This window comes from Mirounga angustirostris, unplaced genomic scaffold (genome assembly GCF_029215605.1).
Source record: "Mirounga angustirostris isolate CCGP_5_RB_7025 unplaced genomic scaffold, mMirAng1.0.hap1 SCAF_1, whole genome shotgun sequence".
Classification (NCBI taxonomy): domain Eukaryota; kingdom Metazoa; phylum Chordata; class Mammalia; order Carnivora; family Phocidae; genus Mirounga; species Mirounga angustirostris.
In genome coordinates, this window is record NW_026991709.1 from 13,080,528 (window position 1) to 13,102,865 (window position 22,338).

General features: G+C 43.4%; 1 protein-coding gene across 1 annotated transcript; it reads left to right on the plus strand.

The window, feature by feature from the left end:
• Positions 1 to 443: 443 nt before the first annotated feature.
• Positions 444 to 11,542, plus strand: MIS18A (MIS18 kinetochore protein A). Its single transcript, XM_045863591.3, has 5 exons — positions 444 to 850; positions 3,265 to 3,331; positions 7,046 to 7,168; positions 9,858 to 9,954; positions 10,735 to 11,542. The coding sequence occupies exons 1-5, from the start codon at positions 505 to 507 to the stop codon at positions 10,813 to 10,815; spliced, it is 714 nt and encodes a 237-aa protein (XP_045719547.1). The 5' UTR covers positions 444 to 504; the 3' UTR covers positions 10,816 to 11,542.
• The last annotated feature ends 10,796 nt before the right edge of the window (positions 11,543 to 22,338 follow it).

Below are 22,338 nucleotides of genomic sequence, written 5' to 3' on the forward strand. Positions count from 1 at the left end.
TAGCCTTTCCAGTTTGCTCCATGGTTACCACTTCGTGGCACACCGACCCACTGAACTGGATTTGTGAAGACAGGGCCGAGAAATCGGTTTTAACCAGCTTCCAGGTGACTCTCAGGCACGCTAAAATTTGAGGGGCTGCAGCACGGGGGGTGGGGGAATGAGGCTGTAGAAAGGTGTGTTCCCCAACTCCTCTTCTCTGGGCGGGGTGTGGGGCGGCGTATTCACTTTAGTAACTAGTGAAGGGGGCCCAACACCGCTCCCCAAGTAGACTGGCCGCCAGACATTTCCTAAAAATGGAAAATCTTGACTCAGACGCAGAGATAAACTATTGCGGCTCAGCTCGACAAGGAGCATGCGCACTAGCAGGTTGCCCGCTGTTTGTTCTCCTGCAGGCTCCGCCCCTCAGGCCACGGCCCCCTTCCGGCCTCCGCCTCCTCGCCCCGCCCCGCGCAGGCGCAGTCGCGCATTTCCCGTGGCGCTCCGCGGCGCGGGAGATTTGCAGGAATGGCGGGCGCTTGGTCATCTAGTTGTTGCAAAGGATGCTCTTCTACTAGCTGTGCGTGTGGCGGTGACAAGGGCAAGTGGGGCGACTCCTCTCTCTTGGGCAGGCGGCTCTCGGAAGATTCGGGCCGTCACCAACTGCTGCGGAAGTGGGCAAACATGTGGAACTCCGTGAGCGGGGACGCGTCGGTGGCCTGTGTAGAGGGGACGCGACGCGAGGAGGCTGCAGAACCCGCCGAGGAGGAGGACAGGCCGCTGGTGTTTCTGTGCTCCGGCTGCAGGCGGCCGCTGGGCGACTCGCTGAGCTGGGTGACGAGCCAGGAGGACACCAACTGCATCTTGCTGCGCTGTCAGTTGCCGCGCCTGGGTGGGATGTAGGGGCGGGGGTGAGGGGGTGGGGAAGAGCTTGGGGCCGCCTTCTTTCCAGGTGTGCTTCACCTGGACGGCCCGGGAGGAGAAGGGGCGGGGGTGTTTTGGGGCTGTCCAGGGTTTTTAAAAGCGGAAAAATCTGAGAAGGTGAGCTGTCCCAGGAAAAGGGGAGGAGGAGGGTCACCCCTGCACTTGGGCTCACGAGTGATGATGGGTCCTTTTCTGGGGTTCCCGCAGCCCAGAAGAGCAGCGCTTCAAACGGCATCTTTGTGAGCATTGCTCAGTAAAAAATGACCTACTACACTGTAAGCATTTGGGGTGTTGCCACTCTGTATTACTCCCCACAGAAATTAACTTAATTCGTAAATATTATTAATGGTTTATTTAGGAAATTAAGCTTTTCAGTTACCTGATTCCTGCAGGGGGATGTCAGAATTGATTTTTCTTATCTTATTAGTTGTGTTAGTGGATGCCTTTATTCTGAAGTGTTAACAACCATAGAGTTGTCAGAACACATTTCTATCAATTGTTTTTAAAGGAAACTTTTAATAAAAACAACAATCTCTTCAAAATTGGAGAGGAAGAGTTAATAGTAAAAAAAAAAGTCAAGAAGGTGGCTTGAGTCCTAGCTTCTAATACTGGCTCTGCCAGTTACCTGTATGTTTCTCTGTTATTCTCTCATATTGTTGATTTCATAGTATTTATTTAGGGGAGTGGTTCACATATGTTTTTCTGAATGGGTGTAAAAATGGCTATTCTTTTTGGACTTGTGGCTTTCAAGATCATGTTTATGCTCTCAATTCTATAAATATTTTGGCAGAAATTCACCAGGGAGATACTGTTAATCTTTCCAATCTGTGTCTGTTTTTTTTTTTTTTTTAATGATTATAAGCAATTTTATTTATTTTTAAAGATTTTATTCACCCATTTGACAGAGAGACCGCTAGAACAGGAACACAAGCAGGGGGAGAGGGAGAAGCAGGCCTCCCGCCTAGCGGGAGCCCGAGGTGGGGCTCCATCCCAGGACCTTGGGATCATGACCTGAGCGGAAGGCAGATGCTTAACGACTGAGCCACCCAGGTGCCCCCTGATCTGTGTCTGTTGATAGAGGTCTAGATTGTTTCCAGAGTTGCTGCCATTAGAACAGCATGTACGTGGGTTGAGATTTTTGATACTGTAGGAGAATCTTTTTTTTTTAGTAGGCAAGAAGTAGTATGTTTGGTGTTAAATCTTTCATTTTGCTTGTACTTTCTGTTTTTACAGCCTGTTTTCTATCTTTTGCCGCATGCTTTTTCTTTTTTCTTTTGTTTTATATATAAAAACACTTCTGTTATTTACTTTTTCTGTATCAGTTTTTAAGTTTTAAAAACTATCAGCTTTAGACAATTTGATTTACTCCCCCCATTCAGCACTGCTGCTATGAAAGATAATGAAATGAACTCTTGGGTTAATTTCTATTCCCTCCTGCCTCAGTTTGAGTTAGTTTGATTATTTTTACTTTGTCAAGGTTTATAACATTTAAGTTCTGTTCTGTAGCCATAGCATGGTCATTGAACCTTAATGTAACATTTATATGAATTTGTTTTTCAACTCTAGGACTCTTATTAATACAAGAAAGCTTATTAATAGCGTTCTCATTTCTGAGTTGTTTATTTCATTATCATCAGTAGACCCTCTGCACCCTCCCTCCCCAATCCCCAAGAAAACTTCAATTTTGAGTGGTTCTATTCTCTTTTACATGAATGGCAACTTGACTACACATACAATTCTGGGATCACGCTCTTTGCTTTTTCCTGGCAGGGAGCAGCTAGTGCAAAGGCCCTGAGGCTAGTGTGGACATTTTAGGTGTGATGTCCCTTCTTCATTTCCCTCCATCTCCTATCCCTTCATTTACTGTATCCTGGACCTGGATCCTCTGGGAATGTTTCCTGCTTCTGGGGTCAACTGTGACCCCATCCAAGTCATGGTCTAAATAGAAGATTTTTGTCCAGGTCCCTGAGAGCTCTGCATTTGAAACCTGGGGATGTATACATTGGCTTTTAGCATCTTTCTTGGGTTTATCCCAATTTTATCATACCTTACAGGTATTCTTGGTAATCTGTGATTGAGGCTCTAATTGTTCCAAGTTTTACTGGCAGTTGAATTTTCCCCTCTAATTTTACTCATTTTATTAATATCAGTGGTTTTCAGGAGAGAGAAAGAAATAACTCTCATTCTGCCATCTTTTTTCCAGAAGACCTCTGTACATTTAGTTTTGAACCACCTTTGTGTATATGTGACTCTGGGCTCTTACTTTTTCTGGTTCTCTCAGTTCTAAAGTAAAAATTGAACTCTAAATATCTGCAGGTGTATTATAGCAAACCACATTAATACATTATTGTTACTTTGCTCTAGGTGTTTCCTGTAATGTTTCTGTGGATAAGGAACAGATACTATCCAAACGTAAAAATGAAAATGGTTGGTGAGTAAGGCTATTATCTGTGTGAATATGTGTATTAGAGAAAATGTTTATTTTTCAACTAAAAATCTTTAATAAGATCATTACCAGTAAGATTAATTGGGATAAAACTTTCTTCGTGGTGATCAGTATAGAATCAGTCATTTTAATGTATCAATTCTTGAGTGATGGTGGTCGTTTTTAGATACTGTGATGAAAGAGTTTCTAAATTTCTAGAGTCACATTCTGACACTCTCTTTTGGGTCTTTGGGCTTAGTGCTAAGGCAAATTGAAAATAAAAGTAGAAAAAGAAAATACCTGTATCATAAAATCTTAGCAAAGTGTGCCTTAGGCCAACGCTACCTACTTTTTTTAATGTCATGTTACGCATAGAAAATGCTGGTATCACACTCACACGCATGGACATGTGGCCTGTTGAGGTAAACAGACAAGGCTGCATGAGGCCCGAAGCAGCCAGCATGGGGGCTCCGGCAGTCCCAGGCCCCCTGCTACCGCTCCAGCAGTTGAAGGGATCACCATCTTGGCGTACCTGCCACCCATTGCTACAAGCGGCATCCTCAGTAAACAGAATGGGAGGCTCTGTCTTATATAATTCTTGCCCCAAATGTGTCTTAACTGATCTGTGACGTAACTTTAGGTGGTATACAGACGACTAAACAGAAATTAATAATCATGTATGTTTTTTTAATGTGTGTTTTAAAAATACTGGTTTTTCATTTTAAAGTAATGCTGGAGTTTCCTTTTCAAATAAAGTGTATTTCAATTTAAAAAATCACTCTTTTTAAGGAGAATTAACAACAGTACAGGTAGTATGTGGATGTGATGGAAACGGTGCTGCTGGCACGCAGCCGACCTCAGTTTGGAAAACCAGCCTAGATCATTTCTCCTTCTGTAGATGAAGGAAGTAAGGCCTGGGGAGATTAGAAGTTTGCTAAAACCACAGGACTGTTTAGTGGTTAGAGCGGGGATGGTGCCTGTGTTTCTCCTTCTTTCTTGCAAAGTGTTCTTTCTTGTCTCTTTCCAGTTTTAGTCATTTTGATGCCACTTTCACCAGTTTTGCCATATCCACATACCAGCTTTGCTATCATCTACTTAATACCTTTCCTTACATTGACTCAGGATTTTTATGTAAATTTATTTAAAAAGGAATCTAATATATTACTGCCATATTATTTGCTTGAACTAGAAATTAACCACAATGAAAACAAATGTTATTAAACTCTAGCAGAGATGCTATCAGCTGGCTGGTTCTGAGCCTAAGGTCTGTTTTCTCACTGTTAAAAGATTTGCAGCTGTGAGATTCTAGTTAAAGACTTCCTAGCACTCGACTGAGACTTTCTTCTTTTTATAATCAGGATTGATAGGGAACTGAAAAGGGGAATTGACTCCTAACTCTGGGAGCCAGTGTTATTTAGTCCTGTTTCCTGGTGTCACCTGAATCCATCATTTTTGCCACGTAAATTCAAATTCAAGACATTCACTAGGGTCCCATATTCCACACTTGGGGAAATACCGTATTGCCTTGGGATGCTCGTAAGTTTTTGGTAGGCCTGACTGAATAGCCACCTGAGCCATCCGGCAGCCGGCCAGCAGCATTCGTGGGTTTTAGAAATGTGTTGTGAAGGTAGCAGCGCTGTTTCCTGGGTTCTTTGTGTCATTCGTTAAGGTTCTTACACACTAACTCATTTCTGGTCGAAAAACCACCCTAGGATTTCCAGCACTGCTTTCTCAATATTGTTGTTCAGCGTTAAGGGTGAGTTCTGGCCAAATCCTTGCCAGCGGTGAAAACAGAAAGACATTGCAATAAGTTGCTACTCTCTTCATTGTTCCTTAAGACCACTCTGGAAGTGTGAATGGGTTTGCGTGTATTCGTCAGTGGTGTTTACTTTGATTTGGGTAATTTGGGATAAAACAGTGTTATCTCTTGACCAGTGTTGTATCCTTTTTGGTTGATTACACCGGCGTTATATGTTGGTTCACAATCTTGGTAATTGTGTATGGCCGCCTCATAAAGATTATGAGGTTCGAGATGTAGTATGCACATTTTCCTGTTCACTGTTGGTAGTATGGATAGGGTTCCCTCCTGGGCTTTGCTAAGAAATATAAAAATATATATATATATAAATTTAAAATACTAAAAAATATATAAAATATGTTTTTCAATATAAAAACATGGAAGCTTAATATATGATCAGTGGCATATTATCTAGCTAATTATATCACCAGTAAGAACTTATAACTTATTGGGCATTTTGTTCTTTGTTCCATATGTAGCTGCAGTAGTTAAAAAAGTTTCTCAGTATCTTTAGGTAAACAGTAATGCAGTCTATAATATGTTGTTTGAGTTTTGGCTGGCTCCATATTTTTGATAACAGGAATAGCTCTGTAGTTATCACAAGTGGCTCAATACCAATAGGAATTATATTATTCTTTTGAAATAATAGCTATCTTTTGTAATGTATGTTATATTATGATCACTAGATTTAGATCTTCAGTTATCAATTTGCTATGTGTTGGGACTGTAATTTATTATAGATATATATAGAATGGCAAATTTGGATAGGTCAACTTGACAAGGCATTTGGGTGACTGGATTCTAAGATTTAAAGAGGACGTGAATTGACTTTGGTGGGGGAGATTATATTCAAATATGCAGAGCCTGAGTTGAGAAATAACTAGAATGAAGGAACAGTTATGTGGAGAACTTGGATCATTAAGTAAAATATTTGTGAGTTGCCTGTGTGGAACATATCCGTAGTGGATAGAAGAGTGTTAGGTCAAAGTATAATTAAAAAGAGAAAGGCAACCCTAACAGACACGGGATGAGCACACATCAGAGATTTATTTAACTCATTACTGAGGGAGTCAGAACATGGCAAAGCTGGTTTAGAGAAGGATGCTCTCTGTAGAACAAACCTAGTTACTGTCCTATAGGACAGTAGAGCCTCAGCCTTTGAGGTTACCTTTTCTACCAGCAGAGAACATTTGCATCTCTACCAGACTAAAATTATAATTTTACAAATTATCAATCTTATTAATCTTCTTTCTGTAAGTTATCATCTAACTTCAGAGAGTCTGGGCCCTAATCAATAGTAAGTAGTGAGCAACCAATGTTGCCTTCCAGTAGAACAAAGTATGGCCCACGGGCCAGGCACTTATTTTTGTAAATACATTTTTATTGGAACACAGACACGTTGCCTATTCAGTTACGTATGGTCTGTGGCTGCTTCTGTGCTATAACAGTGGGGGCAAGTCATTGCAGCAGACACCGCATGGCCTACAAACCTAAAAGATTGGTTCCCTGGGTCATTACAGAAAAAATCTGCCTCCCTGCCCCAGAGTGTTAATGATTCTTGGTGGGCTTGTTGGACAATATGACATTAAAAGGGCATGTGGAATCCCTATCTTATTTTCAAATTTTAGATAATTTTTCTTAATACCAGATTGAGGCGTTTACATTCTAGAAAAACACCACATCAGTATCTTCTCTTGTCACTTTTCTGTATGTCCCATGTCACTAGGTGCTGAAGGCACTGTAGCCTGGAGGTGACTGTCTACATTTCTAATGTCAACATTTTACTATCATTTTTTCCTTCTTTATACATATGACTTAGTAGGGTTGGAATAACACATTTTAGCAACTTAAACGTTAAGCGTTTATGGGTTGTAACAAGTTGCTACTTTGTTTGCTAAAGCAATGGCCCTTCTTCCTTGCAGCATTCTGGAGGCTTTGTCCTGCACAGGATGCTCACTCAGGCTTGGCTACATATACAGGTGCACACCCAAGAACCTAGATTACAAGAGAGACTTGTTTTGCCTCAGTGTTGAAGCCATTGAAAGGTAAGTGTGCTAAATAAATGGATACCTCATAAATGATTTCTCGGAGAGTTGTTTGCAGAAAAATTGATAATGAAAACATCAGAACTAAATCAACACTATTTGGTTAAAATATATTTTCAAGTAATAATTTCTGACAATAAAGCCAGTGTGATTTTTTTTATTTGTTTTGACCTGATGTATTTGGTATTAGAAAATCAGACATTCTAAATTGTAAGGAGAAACCACTGTGAGGACATTTTTCAGAGTAAAAATAGGTTCAATTTTCCCTAAAAATTGAATTTAGTTTAATAGGATTTTTTAAGCAGTTGTGTCGATCAATATGTGTCGTCCATTTTATTACCTGCCCCCCCCCCCGCCCCGGTTTTTAGCCACCTAGAATATCATGAAGAATTAGGAATTTCAAAACTGATTAGGAAAGAAGTCCCTTTGGTGTTCTAGAAAAGCAGAAATACAAAGTCCAATTAGTTTCTTGCGTCTGGTAAAGAATCACCTGTTTTTTCTGAGGGATGCAAGGAGGTGCCTTCAGTCTCCAAGATTTCTATAGAAAGTAAACGTTTGGAAACAAGGCAAATAGGAGGCTGATGACAGATGTCAGTTAAAGAGTTTCAGGTAGCATGTATGTATGTATGTATGTATGTATTTATTTATTATTAAAGATTTTATATATATTAAAGAGAGAGAACACATGAACAGGGGGAGGCATAGAGGAAGAGGGAGAAGCAGGCTCCCCACTGAGCAGAGCGCCTGATGTGGGACTCGGTCCCAGGGCCCTGGGATCATGACCTGAGCCAAAGGCAGACGTTTAACCGACTGAGCCATCCAGGCCTCCAGGAATTTCAGATATCTTAATGGCCTTCTAATTCATGAGCCTTTTTAAATAGGAAATACAAAATTAAGTAACTCATCTGACCCCAATGTATTTTCACTTATCCTGCAAAAGATGTAACCCTCAAGACTTTAAAGATGCCTAAAATCCTTATATATCAGGAAAGAAGAACAATTTAAGAAGAAAAGAATTTTGGGACGCCTGGGTGGCTCAGTTGGTTAAGCAGCTGCCTTCGGCTCAGGTCATGATCCCAGGGTCCTGGGATCAAGTCCCGCATCAGGCTCCCTGCTCAGCAGGGAGCCTGCTTCTCCCTCTGCCTGCCACTCCTCCTGCTTATGCTCTTTCTCTCTCTCTCTCTGACAAATAAATAAATAAAATCTTTAAGAAAAAGAAAGAAGAAAAGAATTTTAATGCCAAGGAAACTGGTTGGTTTTAGAAGTATTTATTTACAGTTTTGGGGTTTTTTGAAAGATTTTATTTTTAAGTAATCTCTATACCCAATGTTGGCTCAAACTCATGACCCCAAGATCAAGAGTCACATGCTCTAAGGACTGAGCCAGCCAGACGCCCCCATTTACAGTTTTGTAAATTACTCAGTGCCACTTCATTTCCCATCTCATCTCATTTTTCTTTCCTAAACAGGATGTTAATTGCCTTCTGCCATTGCGCCTTCCATGCCATTTTTTAGAAATAAAATCACTAAGGCTTCCAAGGGAAGCTTGACCTTATTTGACAAAAGAAGTGACCTGCTTAAGTTGCTACATGTGATGAAAGACTTTGGAAGAAATGCAAATTAATCAAGTTTTCTTTTCGGAGAAATACTAGCCTCTTCTTTTTTCCCATTTAGATTTACTAGGTTACCAACACTGGGCCTGTTTTCCTTGTTTCCAGGCCAATATTTATCTTATCTCATATTTTCTACACCACAGCATCTCCTAACTCCAGAGAGCAGAGCAAAACATAACTTGGAGGATAACTGTTGGCGTTGCCAAGTCAAAGTAACCGAGAATTGACCCCATACATTATTTACTAAAAGTCAAATTTGAAAGTACACATGTTCCCAACAAGTTATAGAAAGCAAAAAAGCAGGGGCTTCTTCAGGATCTTTTAAAACTTTTTAATCATAGAATTTTGAACTATGAATGTGACTGTTTTGCCACTCGGTTAACTAAAGAGTAAGTTTGTGCCAGTAATGAAGTACTTAGAATATTGGACAATATGTAGGGATGCCTGGACCAAGGTGTTATGGAGAAAAACTTGATTTTATGTGGTACAACTTCCTATGTGGTTGCTATTAACAAAAATAGTTATTTTGGGGGCACCTGGGTGGCTCAGTCGTTGGGCGTCTGCCTTTGGCTCAGGTCATGATCCCAGGGTCCTGGGATCGAGCCCCGCATTGGGCTCCCTGCTCCACGGGAAGCCTGCTTCTCCGTCTCCCACTCCCCCTGCTTGCATTCCCTCTCTCGCTGTCTCTCTCTGTCAAATAAATAAATAAAATCTTAAAAAAAAAAAAAATAGTTATTTTGTGTTCATTTGGTACAAATATATAGTGTAAGATAGAGTTTGTTTTTTTTTTTTTTTTTTAAAGATTTTATTTATTTATCTGAGACAGAATGAGAGAGAGAGAGAGAGCTCATGAGAGGGGGGAGGGTCAGAGGCAGAAGCAGGCTCCCCGCCGAGCAGGGAGCCCGATGCGGGACTCGATCCAGGGACTCCAGGATCATGACCTGAGCCGAAAGCAGTCGCTTAACCAACTGAGCCACCCAGGCGCCCTGTAAGATAGAGTTTTAATGTTATTAACTAACATGATTTTCATATTTGCCCCCTTTTCATATTTTAACTTTGTACCGTGTTATACTGCAGTTATATTTTAGGGTCCTCGGAAAAGCAAATTGTGTCAGAAGATAAAGAACTTTTTAATCTTGAAAGCAGAGTTGAAATAGAAAAGTCTCTAAAGCAGGTAATTCTGTACTTTTTGTATCTTTGTATGTTCCTGTTAGTGAGCAAGTGCTCCTCCACAAATAACCCTCAGAGCGGCACCTGTTTTGATCTTAGTACTTTCCTGGTAAGAGGGTGCTTATTTTATCTCAGTTGTTAGTAAAGTTGATTTTGGGGGTTAGCCAAACTACAACTTAAGCTAAAGCTTTATCAAAAAAATTATAAGACCTTTCATGTCTCATCAAAACCATATATATTCTAAAACTAGTAAACTATATTTCATTTGATTCAATTCTTATGGTATAAACAACCTGCAAATGTTTTTGAATGTTAACATCTTCTCATGGCCCGATTGGCAAGATACCCATGAGTGTATAAAAGAGCTCTACATTAGAGGTTGAGAACTACTGATAATAGAATGCTGCCTTATTGGGGCACCTGGGTGGCTCAGTCATTAAGCGTCTGCCTTCGGCTCAGGTCATGATCCCAGGGTCCTGGGATCGAGCCCCGCATCGTGTTCCTTGCTTGGCAAGGAGCCTGCTTCTCCCTCTCCCACTCCCCATACTTGTGTTCCCTCTCTAGCTGTCTCTCTCTCTCCGCGTCAAAGAAATAAAACCTAAAAAAAAAAAAAAAAAGAATGCTGCCTTATTTACATAAAATTTAGTTTATGCCTCTAAATAATTTCACGTGTAATGCATAACACTCATAAATTTTATTAATGATACATATTTTAATCATTTAATCATGTGTGATTTTAATCATAATCCTATGTGTATCTGAAAATATTTTTTCAATTCAATAGATGGAAGATGTTTTGAAAGCATTACAAACAAAGCTGTGGGAGGTTGAATCAAAATTGTCCTTTACCAGTTGCAAAAGCTGAAATCTCTTCCACGTGCCCTGCTCTGGACTCCCTGCTGATGGACACTTCTTTCATATGTAGCAATTCTGGTTATCATTTGATTTCACCTAGAATGGAAGGAATTCTCAATGGCCGTATGTATATGTGGTATTCTCTTGTATTGATCAAGTGAGAAGGATTGTAGAATTACTTCTATGATATAGTCAGTTGTAAAGAAATGGTTGTTTCCCGAAGTTGAATTTCAAAGCCATTTTATGATACTTGCTGAAATTGGAATTTAGTAGTTTTTGCTTTGATAAGAAACCACCATGATTTTCTGAACTGTTATCTCTCTATCGAATTCATTCTTCATTTCCTTTAAAAAATATTTATTCACCTTTAATACTTTGGGAAATATTTAGTATTGAATGGCATGAAAATCTTAGAGGTTTTTCCACCCACTGTGTGATTGAATCTCTGAAAACAGAAATATAAAGCTCTCTGAAGAAACTGGTCCGTTGAATTACTTGTCAGAACTGTTTGAAAACTTGCATAGGAGCGGAATAGCATGTATTCTGGTGGTAGTAGAATTCCACTTGATCTGTTTGTTTACTACTCTGTGCCCCACAAAATCTGGAGTAATATTTGAAGAGACTAGCAGTCATCTCAGGGTGGGATTCTGGGGAATTTTCAATCTTCTATAATGTGAGGCTATAGTAAGCATGTGCTATTTTTAAAATCGGGGGAGAATAAAGATTAAGACAAAGTATTTTAAGATTGATTTTTACAAAACTGAATTGTGGTATTTAACTGAACTCAGAAACCCTGACACCATGACTTCGACACACTTAACCTGCTGTGGAAAGCCTGCTCAGGAGCATAAATGTAACCCCAGATTTCTCCAGGCGCCTTTCTGCTTTTGGGTACAGATGAGGCCACATAACCTTAGTACTCAGTATGTATGAGTAACTCAACTCAGTTTCTGCTCAGAAGTTCCCTAATTATTTCTGAGAATACTTAAAGGTATCCTAACAAAAGGTCCTCAGTCAAACCAACTGACTCATTGACAGTTAGTGAGTTATTTTTGATAGATTGGCAATAGCCCCCAATAATTAGAAATTAGTGAGCCCTCTTGGTCTCATCTCTCACAGACTTGTGACCAGGTAGAATATGGTGGAAAAAAAGCATATACTTGTCCCTGCTGGCAACAAGACAGTCATCTTGCCTTGGTAAGCTTAATGCAGTCCCCAGTGTCTGTCCCCTTCTGTGCTTCAGGGGCACCTTGCATGGAAGTTCATTCAGAACAGATGGACGAGTGTGGTAACAGCAGGATTCCCCTAACTTCCTGGTTGTGCGGGTAACAGTACGCCAGCAGTCATGTTCAGGGCTATTCCAAAGACAGGTGGTTTGGCTCCCTAATTCCTTTTACCCTGCTCATACTGGGGCAGGACTTCTAGCCAATCCACACATCTTGAAAACTACTCATTTCACCAATGAAAAATAATTTCTAACATCCACAATGCTGACTAAGCCTCTGTTGTGGATCAGGAGATAAGCCTAGCTCAGGTGCTTTGGACTACCTCTAGTGTGGGCCTTCCATTAGCCGTCCCCGGAGTTGTCTTTTCCATTAGGGTCCTTCAGAGTCCTTCAGATGAAGTTAACTGACCACTCCTGGGTGCAGATGGAAAGTTCACACACATGCTCTTCACTGAAGCACCTGAAAGGAAATCCCAGGAGACAGTTGTGTTTCCCAAGGTAGAGTCTGCCTCTTTGGCCTCTGCCCATGATGTCACTGAGGGATGTTCTTGCTCCTGCCACAGAGGGAGATCCTGAGGTTCCCAAACTGCTCACCCTGAGGGCTCCAAGTGGGACTGCTTTGTCCTCCCCCTGCATGCTGCTCTGTGACACCTGCAGGAGGAGGGGGCCTCTGCCCCATCCCGCATTCTGGGCCAGCCTGTTCTGGGGCCACCTGTTTCTCCAAGGCCTGGGAAGCCTGGCTCTTCTGGCTTTGCATGAGGTCTCATCAGAGTGCTACTTTTAAAACTCATCCTGTATATCCACATCCTAAAATCTACAAGACTTGAGGCAGTGGGTTCTTATTTCTATTCCTCGTAACTGAAAAACAATGTGCTCTTGTTTCTGATTATCAAGTTCTGGTAAAGCACTGCCTGTGAACAGGAACGAGGGTGCTGGAGCAAGAAACGGACCTTCCAGCCCAAATTGCATAAGACCCAGCAAAGAAAAGAGCCTTCAGGCAGATCTACCCAGAAATTATTCCTTCAGCTATCCCCATAAAGGACACTCCCCAGTTCTTTAGGGAGAAGCTATGGAAACTGATGCCAGAACCCGTTACATGGCCTTTCTAGACTCTTCTAACTATGTATGTATAGAACATGATATAGAGTTTCATCCCAGAGTGTGGGTTCTGTTGTTCTCAGCAAATGCTCCTGTCGTGTTTGTCAATTTCCAAGCTGAAGAGTCCACTGAGGTCATTGCTGTGTGTAGCATCAATGCTTGGATGGAACGCACCCTACCTGGGTGATTCTAGTCAAGCTCTGGACATTTAAATGGGCAAAATCAGGAGAATGTCTCCTTGAAGGACTGGGTCTAGGCATTTAGTGGGGAACTTCTGAACAGATAAGCTGTGAGTGAAACATCCCTCAGCTTGTTTTTGAGGAATGGTCTCACAGATAGCAGAAATCCTGGAGCAGGATCCCAGTTAAACTGCCTTCTTTAGCCATGTGACCTTGAGCAAATTATTTAATCATTTTTTTTTAAAGATTTTATTTATTTATTTGAGAGAGAGAATGAGATAGAGAGAGAGCATGAGAGGGGGGAGGGTCAGAAGGAGAAGCAGACTCCCTGCCGAGCAGGGAGCCCGATGCGGGACTCGATCCCGGGACTCAGGATCATGACCTGAGCCGAAGGCAGTCGCTTAACCACCCAGGCGCCCGAATTATTTAATCATTTTAAGCCTCTGTTTCCTCATCTGTAAAATGAAGATATAATAACCTTCACTTGAATCACAGATTATCAAATTAGATAATGCTTATGAGAGTACTTTGAAAACAGTAAAGCATCACAAAAATCAAATGACAGTGATTTAGCCTTGTTTAAAATAGAGTTGATCTGATTTACTCTCCTACCTAGTATAGCCATAACATTCTAGGGATGTAAAGGGAGAAATCTGAAACACCATAATAAAAATACATATATTACCATTTTTTGAATTTACTTCTTTCTCCAATTACAAATACAACATATGAACATTGTAGAAATTTTGAAAAATAGAAGAATGGCACAAAGAAGAAAATAAAGCATATAATCTCACAACTAAAAGAATTATTATTCACTTTTTGGGGTATATCTTTGTAGTCATTTTTATATGCAAATTTGGAACCATACCAAACATACTGTTTTTACTTAAACTACTTCATGACTATGGTTCTGCATTATTAAATATCTTTTATAACCTGATTTTTAGTGACTACCTATTTTTAAGGAAACATTTGTTTTAAAACCTGTTTCAGTGTAATCATATGGTATGAAATTCACACTTTTTAGTGGCTTAACAACTGAGTTTACTTGTCAAATAAGAGGTAAGGCGTGAGAGAAATCTTAAACCAGTTACCTCTGTCTGGCTCCAGGGCGTGCAGGAGCTGAGAGCCAGCTGTTAAATTGTCAGGAATTTTGTGAGCTGGTTGTTAAACTGTTGGTAGCTTCGAGTTGGCCATGGCTGGGAGTGTTTATACCAGAAAAATCAGCACGTGCTAAAGAACCTGAAATATACCCCCCGACACACACCAGCTGGTTTCCCAGGACGTTACTGTGTATTTTGAATCTCCCTCCATACTGTTTGACTTAAAGTTTAAGAGAAAGAAAATGATTTCTCTTTTCATCACCCAGAAAACTCCATCCTAACACTTTTTATTTAATAAATCTAAAATGAAACACTGTATTCTTAAGACTTTAGTGATTACAGCCACATTCTTCACCGTCTGGAGAAAAAGCAGAGGTCCCTGAAAGCTAATGACTTAAAATTTTGTCTAAATGGGCAATGTTATATATATATATCTTTTTTTGTTCTTCTTGAATAAGATAAATAGGTGGGCAGTTGCATGCCTGTGAACAAGCAGAGAAAGCTCCTTTGCAATTGCTTTGAACTGAGGGAAGATCATTTATTCTTTGATCTAACCCAGACTTGTTTTGGGTACTGATCATTAATTTTGTTTAATAAGAGCCGAGTTCCATCTATCTGGCGGAGGTTTATCTAGGCAGGTGATCACGGTGGCATGCAGTCAAGGTCAATCTATATAAGTGTAGTCTCTTCAGAATGTGTACACTTATCTAAATTCTTGTGATAATAACTAGACAGCAGCGTGAAGTGAGGGGTCAGAGGAGTGACGTCCCACATGTGATTTGAACTAGAACTAGCTTCATTTCATTCAAGTCAGCTCTGATTGATTTCTGCTACCTGGACAAAATTAAATTAAGCCTAATTTTCTCCCCCCTAAACAATTACCACCATGGTTTTCGATATCTTCCATCTGACTTTAAGGCAGAGAGATGGACAAGCTCCCCTCAAGGGCCCTTTCAGCCTCCTAGCTCACGTGAGCTGAAAAGGGAGATGAGAAATAATTCAAAGGGGGGAAATGAGAATCCCTGAGCCAACTTTGCAGACTTGAGTTCTCTTCCCCACACACACTTGTCACCTTCACGTGCCTCCCACTGACTGCACTACCGTTACCAGGAGCTGTGGGCTTAGAATTCTAGAGGCTTCCCCCGAGAGTAACAGAAATTCTGGAAAAGTTGGGTGCAAGTTTGATTAACATTTTCCAAACCAAATATAAAAGTAGGTCTCCATTTTGAAGAGACATGTTCTGAAGCCTTCAAAGGATTTTCCCTGAAGGGGACAGACAGACAGCTGTTTTTGCCTCCTAGCTGCTTCCCGGGGGGATGACTTCTGCTCTTTGGTAGCAAGCACTTTAAATGATCATTTCCTGCGTACCAAGCACTATGCTGGGAGCTCACCCACTTCTCACAAAACCCTTTTCATAGGAATCCTTCCTCCCATTTTATAGGTGCAGAAACCGAGGCTCAGAGAAGTTAAATCCTGGCCCGAATTCCCAGGGCTCTGCGGCGCAGTGCTGCCTCCTCGCTCCATCCCGAGCTGCAGTTGGGATGCCTCCTTGGTTCTTAGCAGTCAAATACCCAAGGGAAGGTGAATCACTTCCTGGAGTATTAGCAGCCTTAGTGTCTAGAAGGACTTAGAAGTCATGAACGCCCCCCTTTTCTAGAAAACGAAGCTAATTGAGCCCCTCTGTGGCGACTTCCCTCCACTCCCTTTGTCTCTACCTTGAGATTCCCCAGCTGGGACAAGCTCTCCCTCTCCCGCTGCCTCACGTCTCGGCTCTCCCTCGGACCACCTCCTTTGCGTGTCCCCTCTCCCACTTTCTCGCACTTACCCCTCCAGACATCAGTTTTACATTTGTCCGTTCGTTCGTCGTCTTTCTGCCGGACGGTTACCCCGCAGTCCTGCGGCCTGTGCCGGCAGGGCTGCGGCTGTGCGGTAGGCGCTCCGGGAGCACCCGGCGGGGCGAGTATTGCCGCATCACCCACCCATTTCCTCACATCTCCAGCCACTGTGCACTCCGCGGACTCCACGCTTGCCCTGCAAGTGCGCTCGGCGGTCTCTGGTGGCAAGCATCCTTCGTGCGCTCTGCGGTCCTGCCTCTAACCTACCTCGTGGCAAGCCTTTTGGTCGTCGGCTCCAGACGTTGTGCCGCCACCACTCCCTAGAGGGCTCCAGTGAACTTCCCACCAAGTGTGCCTGTCGGTCTGAAATCCCGAAAACTGCCAACAGTTTAAAATCGCCCGCCCCTTTAGAATTCTCTTCTCAGTTGTCCGTATTTCTCAGCGGCGGGTGACGAAACTCGCAGGGGCGAAATGCCACGAGGCCCGGGACCTGCCGTACAATTGGCCAGGGAAGGAGCCACCCAGCAGGGGGGTGGGTCGTGTGGCCAACGTCGCTGATCGCCGCTGGTCATCGTTGAGGGGGTATGGAGACATCATTATGACTTGGCTTTTGGGTATGTTTGCAAGTATTTGTCAAACCCAAACACCAGGGCGCTCTCAGGCTCCATCTTTAAGGGCATCTGACCTGCCCTCCTGCCCTCCCCGCTTGCCACCCTTCCCGGCTGCCCTCCCTCCTCCTGCCTCCCCTCCTCTCTCTCCAGTCTTTCTTGGACACGTCCTGCCCTGCCATGACTTCAGTGACCATCCTGAGTCTCTATGTCCCCACAGCCTTGACGGTCTCCCTCAGGCCCTGGTTCTGAATTCTCAGTGACCTGCAGATGCCTCCAAGTGCCCTCCATGTGACACTGTCCTCCCTCTTGTGCCCTGGACCTGAAACCCTGGTCACGTGAACCCTACATCCCTTGCCCCACCTCTACCCCACTGTCCTGTCTGCTCGGCCTTTCCCAATGCCATTTGTCCCCACCCATTTCTGTCTTAGGCTTCATTATTACTTGAACTACTGTTTAGTTGGTCTTCATGCTCTGATCCCCTACCCCCTGATCCAATGAACACACCGTTGTCCAAGGTGTCTTCCCATCCTTGGCATTACCCCATCGCGCATGGAATACAGGTCTCTTAATCTGAGACTTCAGCCACTTGGCCTAGGCCTGGATGGCTTCCAGGCTCTATCTCCCATTTTTCTCACCTGGGACTCTGAGCTTTTGCCAATCAGAACACTCCGTGTCTCACATATGCCATTTTAAAAAATATATACAGTTTTTACTTGTCCTTCAAGGTCCTGCTGGGATGCCACTTCCTCCAGGAAGCCCTAGTTGTTTTCTCTCAGAAGTAATTTCTCCCGCTTCATCATTCCTAAATTACTTCAGGATGTTTTTCTTGCCTCCTTTAATTTCATACTATAATTATGTGGGAAACTTTCCTGCAAGACTAACATGTTTTTGTTGTTGTTGTTTTTTCCAGAGGCCCAACATGTTTGTGAGGCCTCGTATGCTGGAGGCAATTAATACTTGTTAAATGAAAAGAGAATTTTCATCCCCTGTCTACTTTGTACAGTTATGATGGTAAATGGAAAAATCTGAAAAAAAAAAAAAAAGCTGAGAAAAATGTTTATGCCAAAGCATTCTAAATTGCTTTCAATATTTCAGAATTGACATATAAGAATAAAAAGAAATCGGGCACCTGGGGGCTCAGTCGGTTAAGCAAGCGTCTGCCTCCAGCTCGGGTCATGAGGGAAGTCTCCTCCCTCTACCTTTGCCCCTCCCCTCTGCTTGTGCACGTGCGCTCTCTCTCTCTCGCTCTCTCTCTCTCAAATAAAATCTCTAAAAAAAATGAATAAAAAGAAACTATCCCAAAATGCAGTGGTGGTGTGGGGTTAGAACTCCCTGTTAACCATGTAAATAGGAATTCAAGGGGGAAATTACCAAATTGAACACACATTTACATGTGTAAATACCCACTTGTGATCATTCTCCTGTCTTATCTACTCCCTCTTTCTCCTCCCACATCAAAGTTAAAAATACTTTTTATCAGACATTTTCTTCCTAACTGAACACAGTGAATTCTTGGAATGGGAGTGGGTGTGTGTGTGTGTGTGTCCGTCCGTCCCGACTGCTTGAAACAAGACACGGACTCACGGTGGCCCCCCGGGCGCCGGCGGTGTGGGTGCGAGCCTCGCATGTGCACGCTGTAGGCCGCCTTCAAACGTGTGGTGCATGAGAGGAGACTCGGAAGTCAGTGGCCCTGGAAACATCCTGCCAGTGATGTTCGGTAATCAGGAAAGCCCTGAAAGAAAACCTTGGCTTTTGGGCGCCTGGGTGGCTCAGATGGTTAAGCGTCTGCCTTCGGCTCAGGTCATGATCTCAGGGTCCTGGGATCGAGTCCCGCATCGGGCTTCCTGCTCCTTGGGAGCCTGCTTCTCCCTCTGCCTCTCTCTCTCTGTCTCTCATGAATAAATAAATAAAATCTTAAAAAAAAAAAAAAAAGAAAACCTTGGCTTTTAATCACGTGGACATCCAACAGGAGCGGTCCTATGGCAACCCGAAATAGTTGCTTTCTCTGATAGGAAGGTGTCAGTCAGGGGGTGGGCTTTGCCTCAGGACACTTTTCTGGGGGTTGGGGGAAGGATATCCGTGGAAATGGGGTAGACAGCCCCTTGAGCTTGCAGAGGCAAAAGAAAAGTGGTTATCCAGGTGTGTTGGTGTCTGGGACGGTAGGGCATTGGGACCCCCGGGGGGATGCTCTCCAGGGACCAATGGTCCCTGCAGCAAAGGGGTCCAGTGGTGCAGGCCTGGCCCACCCGAGGGCAGGGGCCTTCTCTGCAGCCTCGGGAGACTCATGGAAGTGGGGCGGGGGGGCAGGTGCACATCGCCCAGGAGCTCATTAGTCTGCCCTGCCCCAGAACCTGAGTTCAACAAGACCCCCGGGGGGTCCCCACATATGTTGGGATTTGAGATGCACTGGTTTAGAGGACAGTGAATAAAACACCTCATTAGTGGTGTTTTGTCACGATTATTAAGTTTTCTGAATCCCATAGTAGTTTTCGCTGTGCCTCCCTTTGACACCCTATTGAAACAGGTTCCTAGTACTGTCCTGTTGGAGTTGGATTTTTCCCTAATCTGACCACAAGGGGCCGCATTTTACCACAGAAATACTCATCGTGTCAGGCCTGCTCCAGCCCACGGTGGCTAACTGGCGGCAGGAGGCCCCTTCCCCAGGTGGGTTGCCTCATCTCGACCTGGAGTTTATCCCTCTCAGTAACCGAGCTCCTTAATGAAAATCCCATTCAAGAACCCCCCCCTCCCGTGAACCCCCACCAGATTGCCAACAGCTTCGGTTACTCAGTATTCATTCCTGAAATTGTCTACACCTACACTCCCACAAGCATTTTCCCCAAGAGACTGAAGTTTTACACTGAGAAGTTAATTACGTTTTCTCTTGCAGTCACTTCTGGAGTTTCCATGACTCAGGTTCATTACTAAACCCCCTCCCCCGATGCTTTCCCAGTTCTTAATGGAGTGTTTCCCAGAGCCCTTTGGAATTGCCAAGTGAGAGGAGCCAGCCTTCCTGAAAAAGCACATTTCTGGTCACCTGGCTGATCTGTCTGACTCCCAGGACTTCCCAGGAATCCTAGCCTGTATTAAGGCCATCCGTTCCTCTGGAAACAAGAAGGAACGCTATTATCTTTTTATGGGATGAGGCATCAAAAGCATTTTATTCAGATTAATACATTTTCCAAAACCTTAAGAGTAAATCCGGACAATCCCATTTGAAGTCAGACTTGAAACAGAAGTTTTTATGTATGTGTGTATATATTTGAGCATTAAAATATTTTACCCCACAGAAGGTAGCCCAGGCAAAGAGGTGCTGTGAGCTCAGCCCAGACTAGGAATCCTGGAGCCTGGGGGTCTGGGTCCTGGCGCGCCTCAGAGTAGCAGAGTAAGTCTTGTTCTGGGCTTCCTGTCTCCGAGCCTTGGTTTCCCCAACCATATGATGAAGAGGCTGGACTGGAATGATTGATAAGGTTCTTCCTTTCATTAGTCTAGTAAAAGCAATTAGAAGAGTTTTGTTCTAATTAAGCATTGACTTGAAATGGCAAACTTGATCCATGGCTGATAGATCATACAAAGCATCTGGAATCAGATAGACATTGACAATACTCTCCCTTTTGAAGAACCCAAGACCACAATGGAAGCGCCACCCACATTCGCTACTGCTGCTTAGTTGGACGTAGGTGGTTGGCCAGTGGTGCATCTTGAAGATATTCTTGAATCAGCTCAGGGAATTCTGAATAGAATGAACACGTGGGCACGTGAACACTTTAACTCACGACCCTGAGATCAAGACCTGAGCCGAGACCCAGAGTCAGACGCTCAACCGACTGAGCCACCCAGGCACTCCAAGAATATCAATCCTTCAGATACAGGAGTGATTCCTTTTGTCATTTTCACGCTTTCCATGAAAAATGTGTGCCCTGCTCTAGTCATTTTACTTCTGCCTCTTCTCCTGTCCACCCTCCAACACCCATCACTGTATCCCCTTAGCAAAGCCAGAACCAACCAGAACCAGAATCAGGCAGGACTGGATATCAGCCACAGAGCAAGCAGAGCAGAAAACCCCGGGATGCTAGCCCACCCCGCAGTTTCCAAGGCAACCCCTGCCGTCTCTCTCTCCAGGCTGGAGGAGAGCCTGCGAGAGTCTGTCCTGATGTGGCTCTGAAGAGAACCAGCGCGGGGCAAAACAATCCGTGAGCGAGGACTCTGGTTCCAGTCCTGTTTTTGATTTTCCTCTGGAAGGAGAAGCCTGACTCACGTTTATTTGCTCCAGTTCTGGAAATGAGGATGTGAATTTGAATTGACTTGTTGGGGGGGTGCGCCTTTGAGAGCATATTAAAAATATACACAGACCACCGGTCTGAGAATCCCTGGATGACCTTCCAATGACGAAGAAGTAACAGTCAGAATTCTCGAAGGAAAAATAAATACTTTTTGTCACTACATGGGCGGCGGTGGGGGGAGGATGAGCAGGAGCCAACATGCAGAGAAAGGGCTAGGGATGGTCCCCAACCAGAGAAGCCCCCGTCTTGCCCTGTTTATACCCCATTGTTAGTGAGACTGTACAATGTATTGTCCAAACCAGGACGCATTAGGGAGGGACAGGAGGAGATTTCACAATGAAGCTGGGATGATAGACATAAACCATCCGAGGCAAGCCAGCACATGTCATCCTACCTTGTGTGCTGTGCGGTTAAGAAGTCCTTGGAACAAAGATCCCCTCAGCCCGTGGAGATGGAAAATCACCAGGCTCCAGCGATAAAGAGTCCTGGTCGTCAGATGAGATCAGTCGGGGGTGGCGGGAGCCGAATAGGGGAGCCGAGAAACGTGGGAGAGTCTGGACGGCAGTTTGGGGAAATAGGACAGGGAGTCAAACAGAAGTGAACAAAAAGGACATTGAGGTGGTTTCTGAGGGAGCACGACTTGGGGTGGCCCTGGTCAGTGGTTCCATGACTTTGCTCAGTAAAGAGTATAGTAAATACGATTTACATTTGAACAGAAATACATAATGTTTCTGGGGAGAAAAAAAATCCCAACGCAATACATAGGAAAACAATGTGGTTTATAATTAGTCCTGTTTTCCTAAAGAAATTCACTAAGAGTGGGCATCACTAAGCTTATGAAATATGTTTATTATTATCCTCGGAAAAGCAAGCTGAGTTTACTATACATAGCAAGCTAATGATGGGAGAAAATAAACCGAAAAGGCTGTCATTTTATAATATTAAATATACTTACCTCGGGTGTAAGCGTCCATGTTTGTTCTTTAACCAGATGAGCTTTCCTGATGAAATAATCTTAAAACTTTAAAGGGTGTGTTTTAGGGGAGCCTGGGGTGGCTCAGTGGGGTTAAGGGTCCGACTCTTGGTTTCAGCTCAGGTCTGGATCTCAGGGTTGTGAGTTCAAGCCCCACGCTGGGCGTGGAGCCTACTTAATAAAAATAAAATATTTTAGTCTATTTGGGCTGCTCTAACAAAAT